At 44.1% G+C, this 17,393-nt stretch overlaps 1 protein-coding gene across 8 annotated transcripts in view; it reads left to right on the top strand.

Annotated features, from left to right (window-relative positions):
- The window catches only part of GATA4 (GATA binding protein 4), a 78,646-nt gene that overhangs the window by 27,184 nt on the left and 34,069 nt on the right, over positions 1-17,393 (top strand). For 4 of the 8 annotated variants that reach the window (XM_013990297.3, XM_084993169.1, XM_005657268.4 and 1 more), the window contains exon 2: positions 2,470-3,566. In XM_013990297.3, coding sequence (XP_013845751.1) covers positions 2,951-3,566 — 616 coding nt within the window. In that variant the 5' untranslated portion in view covers positions 2,470-2,950. 8 annotated transcript variants of the gene reach the window in all.

Below are 17,393 nucleotides of genomic sequence, written 5' to 3' on the forward strand. Positions count from 1 at the left end.
GGTGTCGGGGTGATGCCCCTCACTTCTGGATCTCCGCGTCCCCGGCCACCTTCATTATTGCCGGCCAGTGTGTGCCTTATATGTGACAGTTTTCTGCGCTGCAGGCGAGGGCGAAGGCGCCAGCTGAGCTGAAAGAGCAGGAGTGCCCTGAACCAGGACGGGAACTTCAGGGCGCTCTCGATCCTCCCGGCTCTCAGAAATAGATCAGAAATCTGATCTGAGCTAAATCTGTAAGGAAGAAAGCATTTCTGTCTGGCCTATGAAGGAAGGGTGAACTGGGATGAGTGAGGATGAGAGAAAACTGAAGCACAAGCCTGGATCTCCCCCAGCGAGGCCAGATCTCTTATACGATTCTCAGGAGCTCAGCTTCCTCCAGGGTGGCCTGCACAAGGCTCGGTTACAGCAGCAGGAGCCTTTCAAGGGAGTAATTTCTTGTCTTAACCGAAAGGTATACAGTGGTATTTTCTCCACCTTCTATTATTCAGTAATCCAACTAGGAGGTAATGTTATCAGCCATTTAAAAAAGCAGAGAATGTAATAAAGACAAATGTTAGATTTATGGCATTTTTAGCGTTTACATTTTAAAGCTTGTTAAGTTAGCATCTGTATGTGTATTGGAAGTTGGATTACAACATTATAAATCTTCCTTTCCTGCAGCTATGTGAGAAAAGAAATTTAAGACATTTGTTTTAGAACTGCAGTATTCCAGAAAATACAATGAAATAGGTCAACTATTTGATTGTAAAATTAAATACTAAAATTTTTTATTAAGGTAAACGTATGCATTTACTTATTGAAGCCCAGAGGTTCTTATAGGTATTAATTTTTTGCCTTCATTTTCAAAGGTGAAAGTTGATAATCTCAGATCAAATTTTTTTATATCCACCCTTAAACCAAACTTCTCACTGGAAGGAAATGGCCACCAAACCAATAATTTATTGTATAGTTTTGAAAGCAGATAATAAACTATTTAATATTTAACATACTACTATATATTAGTTTTATTATCATTAGTAATGTTGCAAAAATAGTGAAAAGCATTATATAGTGTGTATTAGAAATTCTCTTTCCTTGTGCCTGTTATAAAAGTTTTATAAGACTGTGTTATAAGAGCTTTACATGTATTATTTTATAATCCTCACTCATAATGATCCTACAATATAGTTACCTTTACTATTTGAATTTTTGCAAACAGGAAACTGAGGCACAGAAAAGTTAAGTAAATCTAAAGTCAGTCATTAAGTGGCAGAGTAGGTATTAGTACATAGTTAATATCTTTGTAAATCTACTATTGCAATAAAACAGAAACCATTGTTAAGAGTAGCTGCCTTTTCTTAAGGAGAAAAATGGGCATAGGCTGGACAGCCTTAAACCCCTGAAGTCCCATAGATCCTGTCCCCCACTCCCTTTAATTGTATTTTGATGTTAGAGGAGTTTCAAAACTTTCTGATGCTTCAGTTCCCTCTTTGGTAAAATTAGGAGAGACACTTTTGCTTGGTGGAGTTGTGGAGAAAAATGAACTGAAACCAAGCAGGCGCTTCAGAATATGGAGCTCTTAGTTTTATCAGAAAAATTGCCTGGTGAAATCAAAACACAGGATGCAAGGATATAAGCAAGTCCTTCAAACTGTTCTTTCCCTGAAGCAGTTTCTTTGGTGTTCTGATCCCCTACACAGGTGGAGCAGTGATTCCATATGAAAATTCTATTCAGTGAAGTGGTATGGTCCAGTGAATACTGTAGTTTTTTGCAAAGTGACCCTCACTTTTCTCATCTTAATATCTAGTCTGCAAAATCTCCAAAATAAAACTGTTTGCAAGAAACGTGTGTCTTGTCTGATTTGATGTCTACATAGTGTATGGACAAGAGATTCCACAAACCTTTTCACCGAGATTTAGCAGACGCTGTGCTCATTTATAAATGTTTAGACTCTGCCTCTAGTTAAAAAAGAAATTGCGAAGAACAATTTCATACGTTTCTGGTTTTTATAAAGTTTGTCATTGTCTTCCATAGGCAATAAAGTTCTTTCATGGCCAGGATCAGTTGCGGAAGGGTAGGATAACAGAGATGAGCGAGATTTCCTGGGAACTAGGCACGGCAGGAAAACCCGAAACACTTGGACTTTTAAAATATTATAACAAGAATACGCTAGCAATAAGGTAAAATTAAAGTTCTTCCTAAGAAGCAATACAAAAAACAACAACAAAAACAAACCTGAGATCACAACAAATAGTTAGACGTCCAATAACCAAGAAGTCCCGTTTCTAAGGCGCCGCTCCCCATGGCGTCCCTCAGGTAACCAGACTCCATGGCCTCTGCAGAACAGCTTCCCACGGAACCGTGTGGCCTCCGAAGCTGGGCCCCCAAGACTGGCGGTTTTGTTTGCAGGGCGGAAGAAGCTATCAGGCTTAGGGGAAATGAGCTCCGAAAAATCCAGATGAACATTTTTCCCTCTATGTCGTTCTCCCTTAGGACCGCGGCTGCATCGCGGAGGAAAGGAGCCAGCCGGGCCCCTCGGCCTTGGAGCCAGCTTACCGCACCCTGCGCCCCAGGCCTGGGTGCCCTGAAAACGGCGGCGCCTCGCAGGGACCAGCCCGGCCCGCGTGAGACCGACGGGAGCCCCACACCCACGCCCAGGCGCTTCCCTCCGTCTCCGGGACCTCCAGGCCCTGCAGTGGATTCGGCTCTTCCTTCACCACCCCTGGGAACGACCACAAATTCAATTTGGGATTTTTCTGAGTAAACCCGAGCTTAGACGCTTTTGCTGGATTTATTTAATACGTACATATTTTTTGAAGGATTTGTGGTTTTTTACCTTTGATTTTTGATCTTCGTTTTTGTGACAGCCCCTCGCCTGTACATTATTATTCGTATTTATATTTTTTTGTTATTATTTTCTTTCCCCGCCTTGCTTCTTGGCCCGAGGACTCGGACGCTGCGAGCGCGCGGGGCGATGTACCAGAGCCTGGCCATGGCCGCCAACCACGGCCCGCCTCCGGGGCCCTATGAGGCGGGCGGCCCGGGCCCCTTCATGCACAGCGCAGGCGCCGCGTCCTCGCCCGTCTACGTGCCCACGCCGCGCGTGCCCTCCTCTGTGCTCGGCCTGTCCTACCTCCAGGGCGGAGGCGGGGGCGCCGCGGCCGGGGCCGCCTCGGGCGGCAGCTCCAGTGCCGCGCCGTCGGGCGCTGGGCCCGGGACCCAGCAGGGCAGCCCGGGCTGGAGCCAGGCGGGAGCCGAGGGAGCCGCTTACACCCCGCCGCCCGTGTCGCCGCGCTTCTCCTTCCCGGGCACCACCGGGTCCTTGGCCGCCGCCGCCGCCGCCGCCGCGGCCCGGGAAGCCGCGGCCTACAGCAGTGGCGGCGGGGCGGCGGGCGCGGGCCTGGCGGGCCGCGAGCAGTATGGGCGAGCCGGCTTCGCGGGCTCCTACTCCAGCCCCTACCCCGCCTACATGGCCGACGTGGGAGCGTCTTGGGCCGCGGCCGCCGCCGCCTCCGCCGGTCCCTTCGACAGCCCGGTCCTGCACAGCCTGCCCGGCCGGGCCAACCCCGCCGCCCGACACCCTAATCTCGGTGAGTGCTGAGCGCGAGTACCCGGGCAGTTGGTAGGGAACGGGGGCCGTCATGATTCCTGTTAGGGACTTTTAATTTTAAACAAGTATGTGGGGGCGGTGAGGAGAGGGTTGCGCGAGTTTCTGAGGAAAGCAAACGGGAGGACAACTTGGAGGCCAGGGCGATGGTGGCGGTGAAGGGCACAGCCCCCGGAGCCCAGTTATTTTAGGTGAGGGTGGGCGTGTCCTCTAGATCCTTTTCTGGAAGGGAGAGAAAGTTGCAGGGATACGGGTCTGAGTGCGTCCTCCGCGCAGCCCCAGGCCTCGGGTGACTGGGCCGCCGTGCGCCCATCGAGCCCTCGGTGCACTGCGCTGCGACCACCGGGTTGCTGCGCCCGCTTCCTCCTGGCCCGGCTCAGAGCCCCAGCCCGGGACTGATTACAAGGCTTAGGCCCACGATCTTCTGGGCCATTTGGCGTCCAAGCTGGAGGATACCTTGCGGTGGCAGATTTTCCGGTCGTGGATTTCACACCGGGAACAAACGAGGGACCAGAGGAGCAATGGAGATGGGTTGAACCGGGGCCAGCGCAAGGTGTGAGGCGGGTGCCTGGGGGTCCGAGCGTGTTGTGACATTGTGTTGGTCGGTGGATGGAGGTGCCCAGGGCTTCGTCGGAAGCGTACCCTTGGTCGGTGTCAGAACACCGGAAGCCCAGAGCCGCTTCTTTATAATGTCGGACTTAAGTGGAGACTTTGCCGCAGATTCACAGTTGAGTCTCCTCTTGTCCCCGAGGGCTGGGGTTAGAAATAATCGTGCTGGGCACAATTTTCTATCTCCTTTGAATGTCAGACCTGGGAAGGACCGCAAGCCTGTGCCCCTTGCCCGGATTTACAGATGAACTGAATGAAGTACCAAGAAAGACTTCGGCGGCGCTTCTGGCTGGGAGAAAAAAGGGAAGTGGCAACTCGAGTTCAAAATGCATGGGACCTCTAGTCCTGTGGAATTTCAACAAGGGATGGGATCGGGTTTGGATGGACATGGCAGCTTTTGTCGCGGAGAGAAAGCCCAGACTTGAGAAACAAAGTTAACATTTATTGACTGCCTACTAAGTGCTAAATCCTTCCGCATTTGTTCTCACTTTGAAGCATCAAGCTTGTCCCTCCCAGGTCTCCAGTCTTGGGCTGGCTCGGAAAAGGGTCCAGGCTTTGAAGAGCTTTTAAGTTATCCTTTGACCCTGGGTGGCCAGGGAAGGTCCCCAGGGGTGTCCAGCCAAATACACATCCCAGGTAAACTGATTAACCGTGGATGTGGCGCCGGGGAAGGGGCCGTGGCTGTCAGTTTCCCCCTCCCCCTCATGGGGGAGCCAGACGGCACCCCCGGGGGCGGGGGAGGGGGGGCGCTCTGCCTTCCTGCCTGGAGCCTCTGGGGAGGACCTGGAGAGATAGCTCGGCCACATCTCCATACAATGGCAGCTGGAGGTGGGCGTGTTGGGGGTGAGGCGTTCAGGCCCAGCATTCTTAGAACTCTCCTGAGCTCTCTCCAGAACTCTCTCTAGAACTTCTGTTTTAAAATAGGGAGGAATGGTCCACGTAGTTTGACTTCTTTTACCTTAGGAGTGGGATGGGGGGGGGGTTGCTTTCTAATCTCTATAATCCTGGACTAAGAATTTGGTGTTTGCTTAGGGAAAAAAAGAGAAGCTTGAAATCCGAAGATAGGGGATACTTTGTGATCATGAGAGTTACAGTCACAACAATGTAAAAAGAAAAATATACTGTGTAAGGGAGTTCCCCTTGTAGCTCAGTGGTAAGGGACCCAACTAGTATCCATGAGGATACAGGCTTGATCCCTGGCCTCTCTTAGTGGGTTAAGGATCCAGCATTGTCCTGAGCTGTGGTGTAGGTTGTAAACACCATTGGATCTAGTGTTGGCTGTGGCTGTGGTGTAGGCCCAAAGCTGCTGCTTGGATTTAACCCCTAGCCTGGGAATTTCCATATGCCACATCCGTGGCCATTAAAAAAAAAAAAAGATCCTATGTAAGGAGTGCACACAGTGAACACTTAGATTCTAAAATGTAACCATTGAGACGGGGGTTGTTGGGAGTAAGTAATGTTTCCCACATTTCAGTGTCAACAAACGGCAGGATGACCTTTAAGGAGAGCCTCCTTGCTGAGAAGTGTGATTTGTCTTCCTGATGTCCTGGGCTCTGTCCTGCTAGTTCAGAAAGTCCCACCTGAAGACATCCTTTGGGTCTGGTCATTTTTTAATGTGTAGGCTATGAAAGGCTCCGCATTTTCTATGTGAGGGAACAGGCATGTTGAATTTGTTGGCATTCACATCTCCAGTTTGTTCTGAAGGTGGCACTTTCAGAAAAGCAAGTTAAAAGCAGTGCATGCAAATGTGCTTTTTCTGTGTTCCGCCCATCACATGGACTTTCCTATAAATGCCTGGTAGCTTTATCAAGAACCACCACTGGCATATTCACTGATGCTGAGTGTATCCATCATTAGAAGGATGATGATAAGTGATTACTGATTCCATGGTATTATTGAGAGCTTGCTGTGTGGAGGTGCCACCTGGTCCTAAGACAACAATACAGTGTGGGGCATGACAAAGGCAAACTATGGTCTTTGCTTACCTCTCTCAGCCTCTTCTCTTTTTCTGTAAAATGGGATAGTCATAACTACTTTTAGTGTTGTCTTAATTAGAAAAATAAGGTAACATTTGTGAAGTACTTGGCTTTGGCACCTCGTAGATGATGGATATTTTGTTTAACAGCCACTCACTGTCACATAGAGGGACCAATTTTTCTGATTTTCTCAAAACTGAGGATTTTTTTTTTTTTTTAATGGTTGATGCTAAACCTAGGATAGTTCTCAACAAATGGGGATGTTTGGTCACCCCAAAGGTGAGTGAGTGACCCAGCAGTGTGTTATGGTTGTGAGCCGAGAGCAGAGGAGTGAGGACAGAGGTAGTGCCTCCCTCTGTCTAGATCTGGAAGTCTTCACCTAAGTGGTGTCATCTGCACTTGGCATTGAAGGGTGAATAGAAGTTTGCCAGGAAAAGTACCCTGCAATTTGAAAAAAAGAAAAAGGAAACATAGACCCTCATTTACTGTCACACTCTCTGGTTCCATGAAATAATACAACCCAGCCTGACTTTTGTTTAAATGATGTATTTCTCACTATAGATAAAACCACACAGACTAACTCACCCTTCGCTCAGAAACTGCTTTTAATTTCAATGAGGAGAAAGACGAGAACACTTTTGTTTTTCTAAGACGTGTTAAGTGTTAGGATTAACAATAGTTAATATCTTGATAGAGTTCTAGTGTTGGTTATTGCAGTAAGGCAAAAATCAAAGTAATAAAAGTGAACGGGGCCTCTGTAGAGCTCTGCTCTTAGGGTGGAAGGAATTACTCTGCCTTGACTGCAGTGTATATAAACCTTAATTCATTCCAAGTTCAATATGAGCCCTGAAACAACCTTTGAATTAGTGAGTTAGGCTGCACCGATGGAATTATGTGACCTTCCTGAGGGCAGGTACAGAGTCTCATTCATGCACAAGTGCCTGGCACATGCTGGGCCCTTAGCAAATATTTCAGTCAATCTCCAGGAGGGAGTTGCCACGGTCTCTGGTCTCCAGGTCCTCTGCCAGGGTCAAGGGAGAGGCCACCTGGAGGGCCTCAGGGAGGAGGAAGCTGGGAGAAGGTTCTGGAAACCTTGGGAAACTACTGAAAGCACTTTCTGTTGGAGAAGTCACGGGGTGGGTAAGAGAGGGAGAGACTGTATAAATATCAAAGAGGCAAAAGCCTAATTTTGATTGTATTGAGCAGACATTAGGTTTGAGAGGAACACTTTTTCACGCAGGATTGTAGTTGTTGAAATGGAATGTGGGCTCTGGCTTGTCTTAATCATAATAAGCCCCTGGGCACTGAAGATTCATGCTCAAGGAGCCAATGTATAGCCATCTGCCAGTGAGGCTGTGCAGGGAGGTCTTGCATTTCAAGGGCTTGGGTCTGTGGGGGCGGCGGGGGGTGTGTGTGTGTGTGCAAGGTAGCCGTGGCAGGGTATGTGGCTATCTCCTTTCAAGGAACCCGATCACAGTTGTTAACAAAGGCATATCAGTTTGTCAAAACTCCTGGAAATGTACTATTAAAATGGGAGTATTTTATTGTGTGTATATTACACCATAATAAAGTTGATTTTTGTACCAGTTAATGCTTGTAAATACTTAAGGCTGAAAAGGAAACTGGAAATTATATGTGAATGTGCCTTGAAGAAAATAGCATCCTGATAGATGTTATTGGAAAAACTATGAAAATATGTTTTATTATGGAATAACAATTCTTTTGGGTAAGAGAATAACAAGCAATTATAATATTTTTCAAAGGATCTCAACAATTTTGAATCATTTTAAGGGTTGGTTAAAAAATATAATGACACAACAAAATGCACGTATATCACTCAGTGTTGGCCAAATTGTTTCTTTGAAAGTATTGGCGTTTTAAGAGTTTGTTTATAATGTAGGTTTGTGGAAAACTCTGAAGTGCTTTCTAGGTCTTTTGGGGACTGCTTATCAATTAAGCCAGTTTTTCAGAAGAGTTCATTTATGTAGTGAACTTTGTGAGATCAACTCTTAAGTAGCTTGTTTGGCTAGAGAATGATTCGTCAGTCCTTGAGAAAACCAAAGTTGTTTAACTTTCCAGTTACCACCCTGAGCAGGTCAGCCAGAGTTAGGGCTGGTCTGTGGTGCTAGGCTGAGAACCAATTAAATGGGGAAGGTGTGTGGGGGTAGCCAGGGGTGTGTCACTGCTTCTAGTGAGATCTGTCACCTGCCCAATTGTGTCCTATTGAAAGGTCAAGCCACATTTGCTAGGTACTTTCTAAGCACTCAGGTGGAATGATGCACAGGAGACAGTTTTTAGATAACACTTTCTTCAGTATCCCTCCCTATTTTATTTTATTTTTTTACTTAAATGAGCTAAGAAAACAAACATATTCTGAGGTGTGGGGAAACAGGAACTCTGATACCTGTGGGTGGGAGTGTAAACTGGTACAACCATTATGGAGAGAGCCCTTTGTGATAGCTGACAAATTACAAAGCAGATACCCTTGACCCAGATTTTAACTTCTAGGAACTTATTCTGCACATATACTAGAACATACTAGTTGCAGTACTCTTTGTCATTGGAAGTAATTGTTTCAACAAAAATTAGAAATAATCTAAATACGTGTTATTAGGGGACTGTTTGTATGCATATGGTGCATAGGAACAATAAGATATCTTGAAGGCTTGAAAAGTGAGGAAATTCATTATGTAATGGTACGGAATCTTCTCCAAGACATTTATAAGTCCAGGATGCATATGTCCCACTCTATTTGTGTAAAAAAAGAGATGAAAAGATTATGTGCATTTGAAAATACTAAATTTCTCTTTGGAAATATTCACAAGGAATTTGTAATGTTGATGGCCCATGGGGAATAATTGGAGAGATGAGAGAAAAGTGTGGGAAAAGGATTTTCACCATATTTGCTTTGAAACTTTCTGAATTTTTAACCATCTTAACCATTTTTCATGGTCATTCTGTTTTTTTTTTTTATTAATCCATTAAATATTAAGAAAATACATTTAAAATACAGGTTTTTTAAAAACCATTTTAACCATTTTTAAGCATATAGTTCAGTAGTATAAGTTGTTGTTTGCATTGTTGTAAAACAGATTTTCAGAACTTTTTTGTCCTGTAAAATTTAAGTTCTACATCCATTAAACAACTCCTGATTTTACTCTCCCTACAGCCCTTGGTGACCACCATTCTGTCTTTGAGTTTGACTACTTTAGATACCTCATATAAGAGGAAATCATACAGTATTCATCTTTTCATGAGTGCCTTACCTCACTTAGCATAATGTTCTCAAGGTTCATTCATGTGTGTCGTATGTTGGAATTCCCTTCCTTTTCAAGGCTGAGTAACATTCCATTATATGTGTACTACATTTTATTTATTCACCCGTCATGGACACTTTAGTTGTTTCCTCCTCAACTTGTGAATAGGGCTGCTGTGGACATGGGTGTACAAATGGGATCTTTTGAATTTTGAGCCATGTGAATATATTACCAATTAAAAAAATTAAACCAGTTAAATTTTTAAAGAGACATAAATATTCATGAATTAACTTCCTGAAAGTTCCCCTCCTTCTTAAAAAATGGGGTTCTGTATTTAGAGTTTATGGATACACGAGATTGCTTTCCTGAGGGGACCAAGAACCCTTATCCTACTCTCAACACTGTCTTCTGGGAGCAGATCTCAGTCAGCTAAGGTCAGATTCCCCCACCCCCATGACTTCCTAAGATCCCCTCATGGGCACATAGGCTGGTGACCTTTCCTGGTGTGGGCAGTTCTCCCTTATGTTATATGGGGGCCAGAACCAATAACCTAGGAGAGTGATGGGATTGTGTTAGAAAACCAAATTACCTTCCTCCAGAGCAAGGTAAGTCTTTTAACCAGTTCTTTTGAGCCTGTCCTCTTTAGACCTTTGAGTTATACTGAATTTAGAGCTGAAGCAGGTTGCAAACGTTGCTGCTTCTGTTTGCATAAGAACAAGGAAGAACAACTGGGTTTTCCATTATCTTGCTCTAGAAGTGGACAGTTTGTGCCGGCCCAGGGATGCTGTTGTCTTAACTTGAAGGGGCCTTTCTGACATCTGAAAGTATTTGTCTGCTGGTAACTCCTTTGACCTGAAATCCTGCAAAAGGTGCAAGTGATAAGGCTCTCATGGCTTGGGGATGGGTATCACTCTGTTACATTGACCTTCTCTGGCCCATGACATGGTCTCATGTAATACACTCCATGAAGGATTATTAAGACATTTTATTGGCTGCTATAGAGCTAGCTACTCCTTTGTCTCCTTCTAAAGAAGGGAAGGGAAGGTAACATGAGTGGGGTTATAATCGGAACAACCTTTGATCTATTTTAACTTATACAAAATGTTTACAAGTTTGCGTACATCAGTGTTTAGAAACCAGCTGACAACTTTTTAGGGATAGTAGCCTATATCTTGAGCTATATAGGTATAGATAGATAGATAGTGTGGGTACACCTGTATCATGCACTATGCATATATGTAAGAAAGTTGAATCTCTTCTCAAGTGTCAGTGAGGAAGTTGTCAGAGGGACTTTTAAGTCCTCCTCGAGAACTAGATGTTATGATCTCCATTTTGCAGGAGAGGAAACTGATGCTCAGAAAGATTCAGTGATCTGCCCCAGTTCCCGCTGTGAGTGAGCAGCAACTCTGGCTGGGGACCCAGCTAAGACCCACTTCTTGGACCATGCTTTCTCCCCGCTTACCACACTGTGCCTTTGCCAAGTTTGAGGGCACTGTCCCTTCAGATCCAGAAAGTGTGTGGAGGTTGGAGGATTCAGGGAAACTCTAGGTATTTCTATCACTTAGCTCTCCACCTGCTCCCTCTCCCCAAGGAAGTTTCTCGTCTGTGTTTTCCTGCTTCCCACCAGTGTCTCTCCAGGTAACTTTCCATCTCATTCTGATACTGCAGCGTGCCACCTCAGGAGTCCCTGCCTCGTGCACAGTCCCTTTCCACATCTTGGTTTGGGTGTGCAGAGAGTTAGAGATTGCCCAGAATTCAGACCCTCCAAGCTAGAGGATTCTTCTTCCTCTGTGGGGACCGTTGGCTGCATAAGAAGAGCAAAACCATATCACTCTCTCAAAAGTCCCTTTCCTTAAAGAAAACTAGAACCATCTTCTCCATGACCCCTTTTTCTTTGAAGGTTGGAGCTGAGAAATGAGAGGAAGAATCATGACAATTGTATTTTTTAATGAAGATTGACAATAGGGGTATGGATCAAGTCAGTGGCTAAGGGAGTTCCCATCATGGCTCAGTGGAAACAAATCCAACTGGTATCCATGAGGATGCGGTTCGATCCCTGGCCTCACTCTGTGGGTTGGGAATCCAGTATTGCTGTGAGCTGTGGTGTAGGTTGTAGACGAGCCTCCGATCCAGAGTTGCTGTGGCTGTGGCGTAGGCCAGAAGCTACAGCTCTGATTCGACCCCTGGCCTGGGAACTTCCATATGCTGCAGGTGCAGCCCTAAAAAGAAAAAAAAAAAAAAAAAAAAAGACAGTGGCTAAAATCCCAGGCTCAGACCATGGAATTGGTCTGAGCTAATCACAGAAGCCATCAATGGAAGCTTTCTCACTTTTGGCAGGGGGCCTATGGTTTTATCTATTACTGCTCTGTAATCAGAACGGAGCCAGGATATTCAAGCCTCTTATCTGAATGAAGGGAATTTGGTTTTCTGGCCTTTGGTACTTTGCAGGAGCCCCCAAATTGTCTCCATGCCTTTAAATGTCTTGTTTTCCTTCAAAGGAGGAATATAATGGTTCAGCCTCTGCAAGGGGAATGAATATGAGGTGTTCACTCTGTGTTGAATCGTCCTGGATGATTTGGGAGGATGAGAAATCAGAGTTACCACCAGAATTTGGTGGGAAATTTTGAGCTTTATGAAGCCATAAATTTGGGGACTCCCCAGTCACAGATCCAGTTTTGCTTCTTTAAAATCGAATTCAGTCCTTAAAGTACTTTTTTAATTTTCCTTTTTTCTTCCCATTTTAAGTCTCCATTTCTACTTCTAGAAATCCAGTCTGACTTTATCAGCTCCATTCAGTATTGATCGATAGCAACTGGTGAGCAGGTTAATTATAATCGCAGAATAAACGCTAAAGTCTCAAAGTTCACCACTTTTGCAGTGTTTCCAAACCCCTCAGAGACCATGCCAAGAGAGTCTCATTGACACATTCAGAGCAGGTGTGGGAGTTTGAACCCGGGCAGACAATCGGATCTGGTTCAAGACAACTCAATTTGGTTTCTTATCTGCAGCTTTTCCTATCTTATGATGTCTGTCATTTCAGATAAAAAAAAGTTCAGTCAATTGAGCTGGGAAATGGCAAGTTACGTTTTCTTCTGATAAAAGTTTTCTAGTTGCTGTCTTATCAGATTGGGTTGAAATTGTATGTGTTTCTGTCAAGGTCTGCCATGACCTTTTCAGATATTTTATCAGGTATTAGGTAGGGAAACCTTTTTTTTTTCCTTTCCTTTCTTTCTTCGACCTAGCAGAGAATGACCTGACTTCCAAGATCATAAATCAAACCAGGTAAAGAGAGGCAATAATACAGGTTACCCATCAAAATTGAGTAGGCGGGGGAAAACAAACAACAAATAAAACCTTTCGCTAGCATGTAGAGAGAACTTAACTTGACCCTAAATAATGAATGTCGTTCTCACGGAGTGTACACTTAATAGGAAAACACTGCTTATTTGAAAAAAGAAAATGTTTTCTAGGTCAAAGATGGGTTCAGAAAAACAAACAGGGTTTTGGTTTTTTTCAAATAGTATCAGTAAAACATAATTATTTTCCTTTTATTAAACCTGATGTATGTTTATTATAGAGAAATGAAAAACTCATATAAACCAATACACAGTTGGTTAATCTTACCATCCAAAGATAACCACTGTTAGGCATTAGTACCTTGACTTCTTAGTTACCATATGTGTTTACAGGCATGTGTGGATCTATATATTTAAGCAGTCATAAAAGTTACTGTGTAGTTATTTCAGCATTGAAGAAACTTTTTTTATAAGATGAGTGACCCAGACTGGCTCTTAAAGACTGAGCCCTTAAATAGAGCAAAAGCAGAGAATTGCTGGAAAGAACTGCCAGTAATAAATAGCCAATCAAATAGGAGAGTTGTGTGTAAAAACACAGTGTTTTAATCTTAGGGTACTTTAGGTATAGCCATTTTAAAGCTCGAGCATGTTTATAAGTTTAAGCGATTGCCCCCTTTAAGTGAGGTGACCGACTGTACGATGTGTTGATTTGTGAGGCTTCGATTTGCTGGGAAATATGAACAAGTAGTTTCAACCCACTTTTTAGACGGAGGGAGGGGGTCAGTGAGGTGAAAACGCATCAGTCTGGCACTGAGGATCCATGGGATCCTGTCCAGCGCTCTCGTCTTCCTGCTGTGTGATTTCGAACAACTTACTAGGCCTCTCTTAGCTTAAGTATCTGCATGGGTAAGGTTAGGAAATCAGGCCAAGCACAAAAATGGTGAGAAGGGGTATTTAAAATCCAGGATCTGATTGCCTCGCTGATGACACTGGCTTTGTCTTTCCTCACAGCAAGGCTACCGTAGTAACATGTCACCTTCCTGAGCTCACCTGGCATCAGCTCAACTTCATACGGTCTGTGTAGAGTGGGTTTCCATGGCTACGTGCCTCATTTTAAGCACACTCTCTGTGAAATTTCAGGTTTGATGAGCTAATGTTATCTTTTCCTATACATAATAAAATACTTAAGTATGAAAATGTGAAAACTGTGGTGGGAAACCATGTGTTAAGTTACCTCAGAGTTGGTCTTAGTTTGTTATTCTTTGATTTTGTTTTTCTGTCATGCACTAAATCCATTCAGTGTCTGAGGTTCCAGTCAACCCGCCTGCAGATACTTTTTCCTGCTTCCTGTGAGCTGAGCACTTGTCAGACTTTGGAGATGGAAAATGGACATGGTGGTCTCTGCTTCCAGTTTGGCAGGGGAGATGAAAAGTGAAGGTCTCTGTGTACAGGGAGCCCTAGTGGGTAAATCTGGCTTCCGCAGGAGCCCTGGATGCTTAAACCCATGCAGCCCAGGCTTCCTGGAGGAATGGACCCCGTACTGAGTCTGATTAGAAGTTTGCTGCATGGTCATTTGCAGACATCTCTTGAGTTGGCTATTCTTCAGTGTAAGGTGGGGGGAACCTGCATCAGGCAGAGGCATCTGGATAGTTCGAACATGGTCTCAGGAGGAGAAGACTTAAAGGTAGATAGTGGAGGGGCAGGATTTGAGTAGCAGTTCAGATGTATCACTCTGGTTTTAGTGTAGAAAGGCTAAAAACAGTGGCTCTTAGTTTGTTCTGTTTTTGCCTCACTCTTGCAAGCTGATGACTGCCTTCTCACTGCATTTCTGCACCCATTCCCAATTAGAGGAAGATCTCTGATTGAAAGGAAGCGACACGCCATGAGAATGTTGTGGAGAGTTACGTGTCTGTGTCACACGTGTGCTTCAGCAGTAGGACACAGTGTGGCTGTGTGGCTTGTGTCCGGGCTGAGGTAGGAGAAGGGGCAGAAATCAAGGCCGATACGAGTTCCTGGCCCTGGGAAGGATGGGGATGTGGAGAATCTTAACCTTGGAGCTGGGGTCCCACCCTCTTTATAATCCCACCCACTTCTCCATCATTCTGTCTCTGAAGGTAATGTATACAGGCCAGGAGTGGCCTGAATAGAATACAGGTAATTATAGGAGAAAATACCATTTATGCAGGTGTGCAAAGCTAGATGCCACAGCACCTACCTCCCAGGAGGGCTAGAGGGAAGATGAAGGTTTTAAGTTCAATTCTTGCTTTTTTTTTTTTTTTTTTCTTTTGGGGCCAGACCCATGGTATATGGAGGTTCCCAGGCAAGGGGTCAAATTGGAGCTGCAGCTGCCAGCCTACCCACAGCCATAGCAACATGGGATCCAAGCTGCGTCTGTGACCTACACCACAGCTCACGGCAACACTGGATCTCTGACCCACTGAGCAAGGCCAGGGATCGAACCTGCATCCTCATGGATACCAGTCGGATTTGTTTCCACTGTGCCACAATGAGAACTCCCTCAATTCTTGCCTTTTAAAGAAGTTTTTTTTTTATATATTTTTTCTTTTTGGACACTTCACTTACGGAGTTCTCTGGCCAGTTATCAGATCTGAACTGTAGCTGTGATGATGCTGGATCCTTAGCCCACTATGCTGGGCAGGGGATTGAACATGTGTCCCAGTGCTCCAGAGACAACGTTGATCCCATTGTGCCACAGCGAGAACTCCTAAACAAGTTTTTTAACATGTTAAATTTCAAACATATGCAAAAGTAGAGAGTAACTGTTCATCCCCCAGCTTCAACAAATGTCAGCTCATGACCAGTTGTGTTTCATCTGAATCTGTCCTCCCCCCTCCCATACTAGGTTATTTTGAAGGAAATTCCAGACAACCTATCATTTCATCTCTAAAAAATTCTGTATGTATCTCTAAAAGATATCAGAACACTTTTAAAATATATGGTTCCAGAAGCGGTATCACTCTGATACAAATTAACCATCACTCCTTAATATCATTAAATAGCCAATCATTAAAAATCCAATAGACAGGAGTTCCCGTCGTGGTGCAGTGTTAACGAATCCGACTAGGAACCATGAGATTGCAGGTTCGATCCCTGCCCTTGCTCAGTGGGTTAACGATCCGGCGTTGCCCTGAGCTGTGGTGTAGGTCACAGACTCGGCTCGGATCCTGCGTTGCTGTGGCTCTGGCATAGGCTGGCAGCTACAGCTCTGATTAGACCCCTAGCCTGGGAAACTCCATATGCCTTGGGAGAGGCCCAAGAAATGGCAAAAAGAAAAAAAAAAAAAAAAAGTATAAAAAAAAAAATCGAATAGACAAATGTTCAAGTTTCCCATTTGTCTAATATTCTTTGACAGTTTGTTATTAAAATCAGAATCTAAATAGGATCTGTACATTGTCTCTTGATATGCCTTTTAAGTTTCTTTTAACCTATAGTTCCCCTTTCAACCTTTCTTCCTTTTCTTGGAATATATTTGCTAAAGAAACTAGGCTTTTCCTGTAGGATTCCCACAGTCTGGATTTGTTGATTGCATTTCCCTCATTTAACAAGTTGTTCTGTCCCCTGTTTTTCATGTAAATCTGTGATTGGAAAAATAGGCTTAATTACATTCAGCAACCGTTGATATCAGGTCATTGCTTGGATTCATTATTTCAACAGGGGTTAAATGGTGACATTCTAATACTCTCATTTCTTCTTCATGTATTAGCTGAAATACATTATAATAGTAAAAAAAAATCCGTTTATCAAATATTTGGTTACCCTGAAATACAGTTTATAAAGGAAGGCAGGATAAATGCTTGCTTTTTTCACTTTCCAGTGTCTAAAATAATGAATTAGTTCCCTAGCATTCTTCCAAGATTTCCAACAAAGTCCATTTTGTTTAGTATCATTATCTTGGATTTAAACTTGTGATGTGTTTTATCTCATGTCCTTATTATCCTAATTGATGATGCTCACATTGTCCCATCTTTGCCAATGGGAATGTGTTCAAATTAGCTCCTGAGTTCTTTCGACAAAATCTTAGTTCTATCCTGTCTTGCTTTCAGTACTGTAAAATGGTCCAAGGTCGTCTTAGGCATTTTCTCCTCCCACACCTGGGTTTGGCCAATTCTCCAAAAATCCCTGACTCCTTTTAGTAAGAAATGGTATTTGGACACCACTCTGAGAGCTGGGTCCACTAGTTGTGCTTTTTGTCATTGGGTTAGCCATTTAGTACAGAGGGATAGAAAATATTTCCCCTGACCCACCTGAAGAGAAGATCAAATATATCATGTGTTGATACCAATACTTCAGTTCAAATTTAGGACTAAAAGGCTTTCACGTCCCTTCATGAATCTTTTTAAAAACTGTTGTAAAATATGCACAACATAAAACTGACTGTTTTAACATTTTTAAAGTATCACTTCAGTGGCATTAAGTGCATCTACATTTTTGTGCATCTATCACCACCATACATCTTCAGAACTTTTCTTGTCTCCCTCAAATGAAACCATATCCATTTCCTCCTCTCCCCAGCCCCTTGCAACCACTGTTCTCCTTTCTGTCTCTAGGAATTTGACTACTCTAGTTACCTCATGTAAGTGGAATCATACAGTGTCTGGATTATTTCACTTCGCATAATGTTCTCCAGGTTTGTCCATATTGAAGCATATAT

The sequence above is a fragment of the Sus scrofa genome, chromosome 14, assembly GCF_054392235.1.
Source record: "Sus scrofa isolate SSC_HxYL_T2T_F1_AM1 chromosome 14, Sscrofa_HxYL_maternal_Yorkshire_Landrace_v2.0, whole genome shotgun sequence".
Classification (NCBI taxonomy): domain Eukaryota; kingdom Metazoa; phylum Chordata; class Mammalia; order Artiodactyla; family Suidae; genus Sus; species Sus scrofa.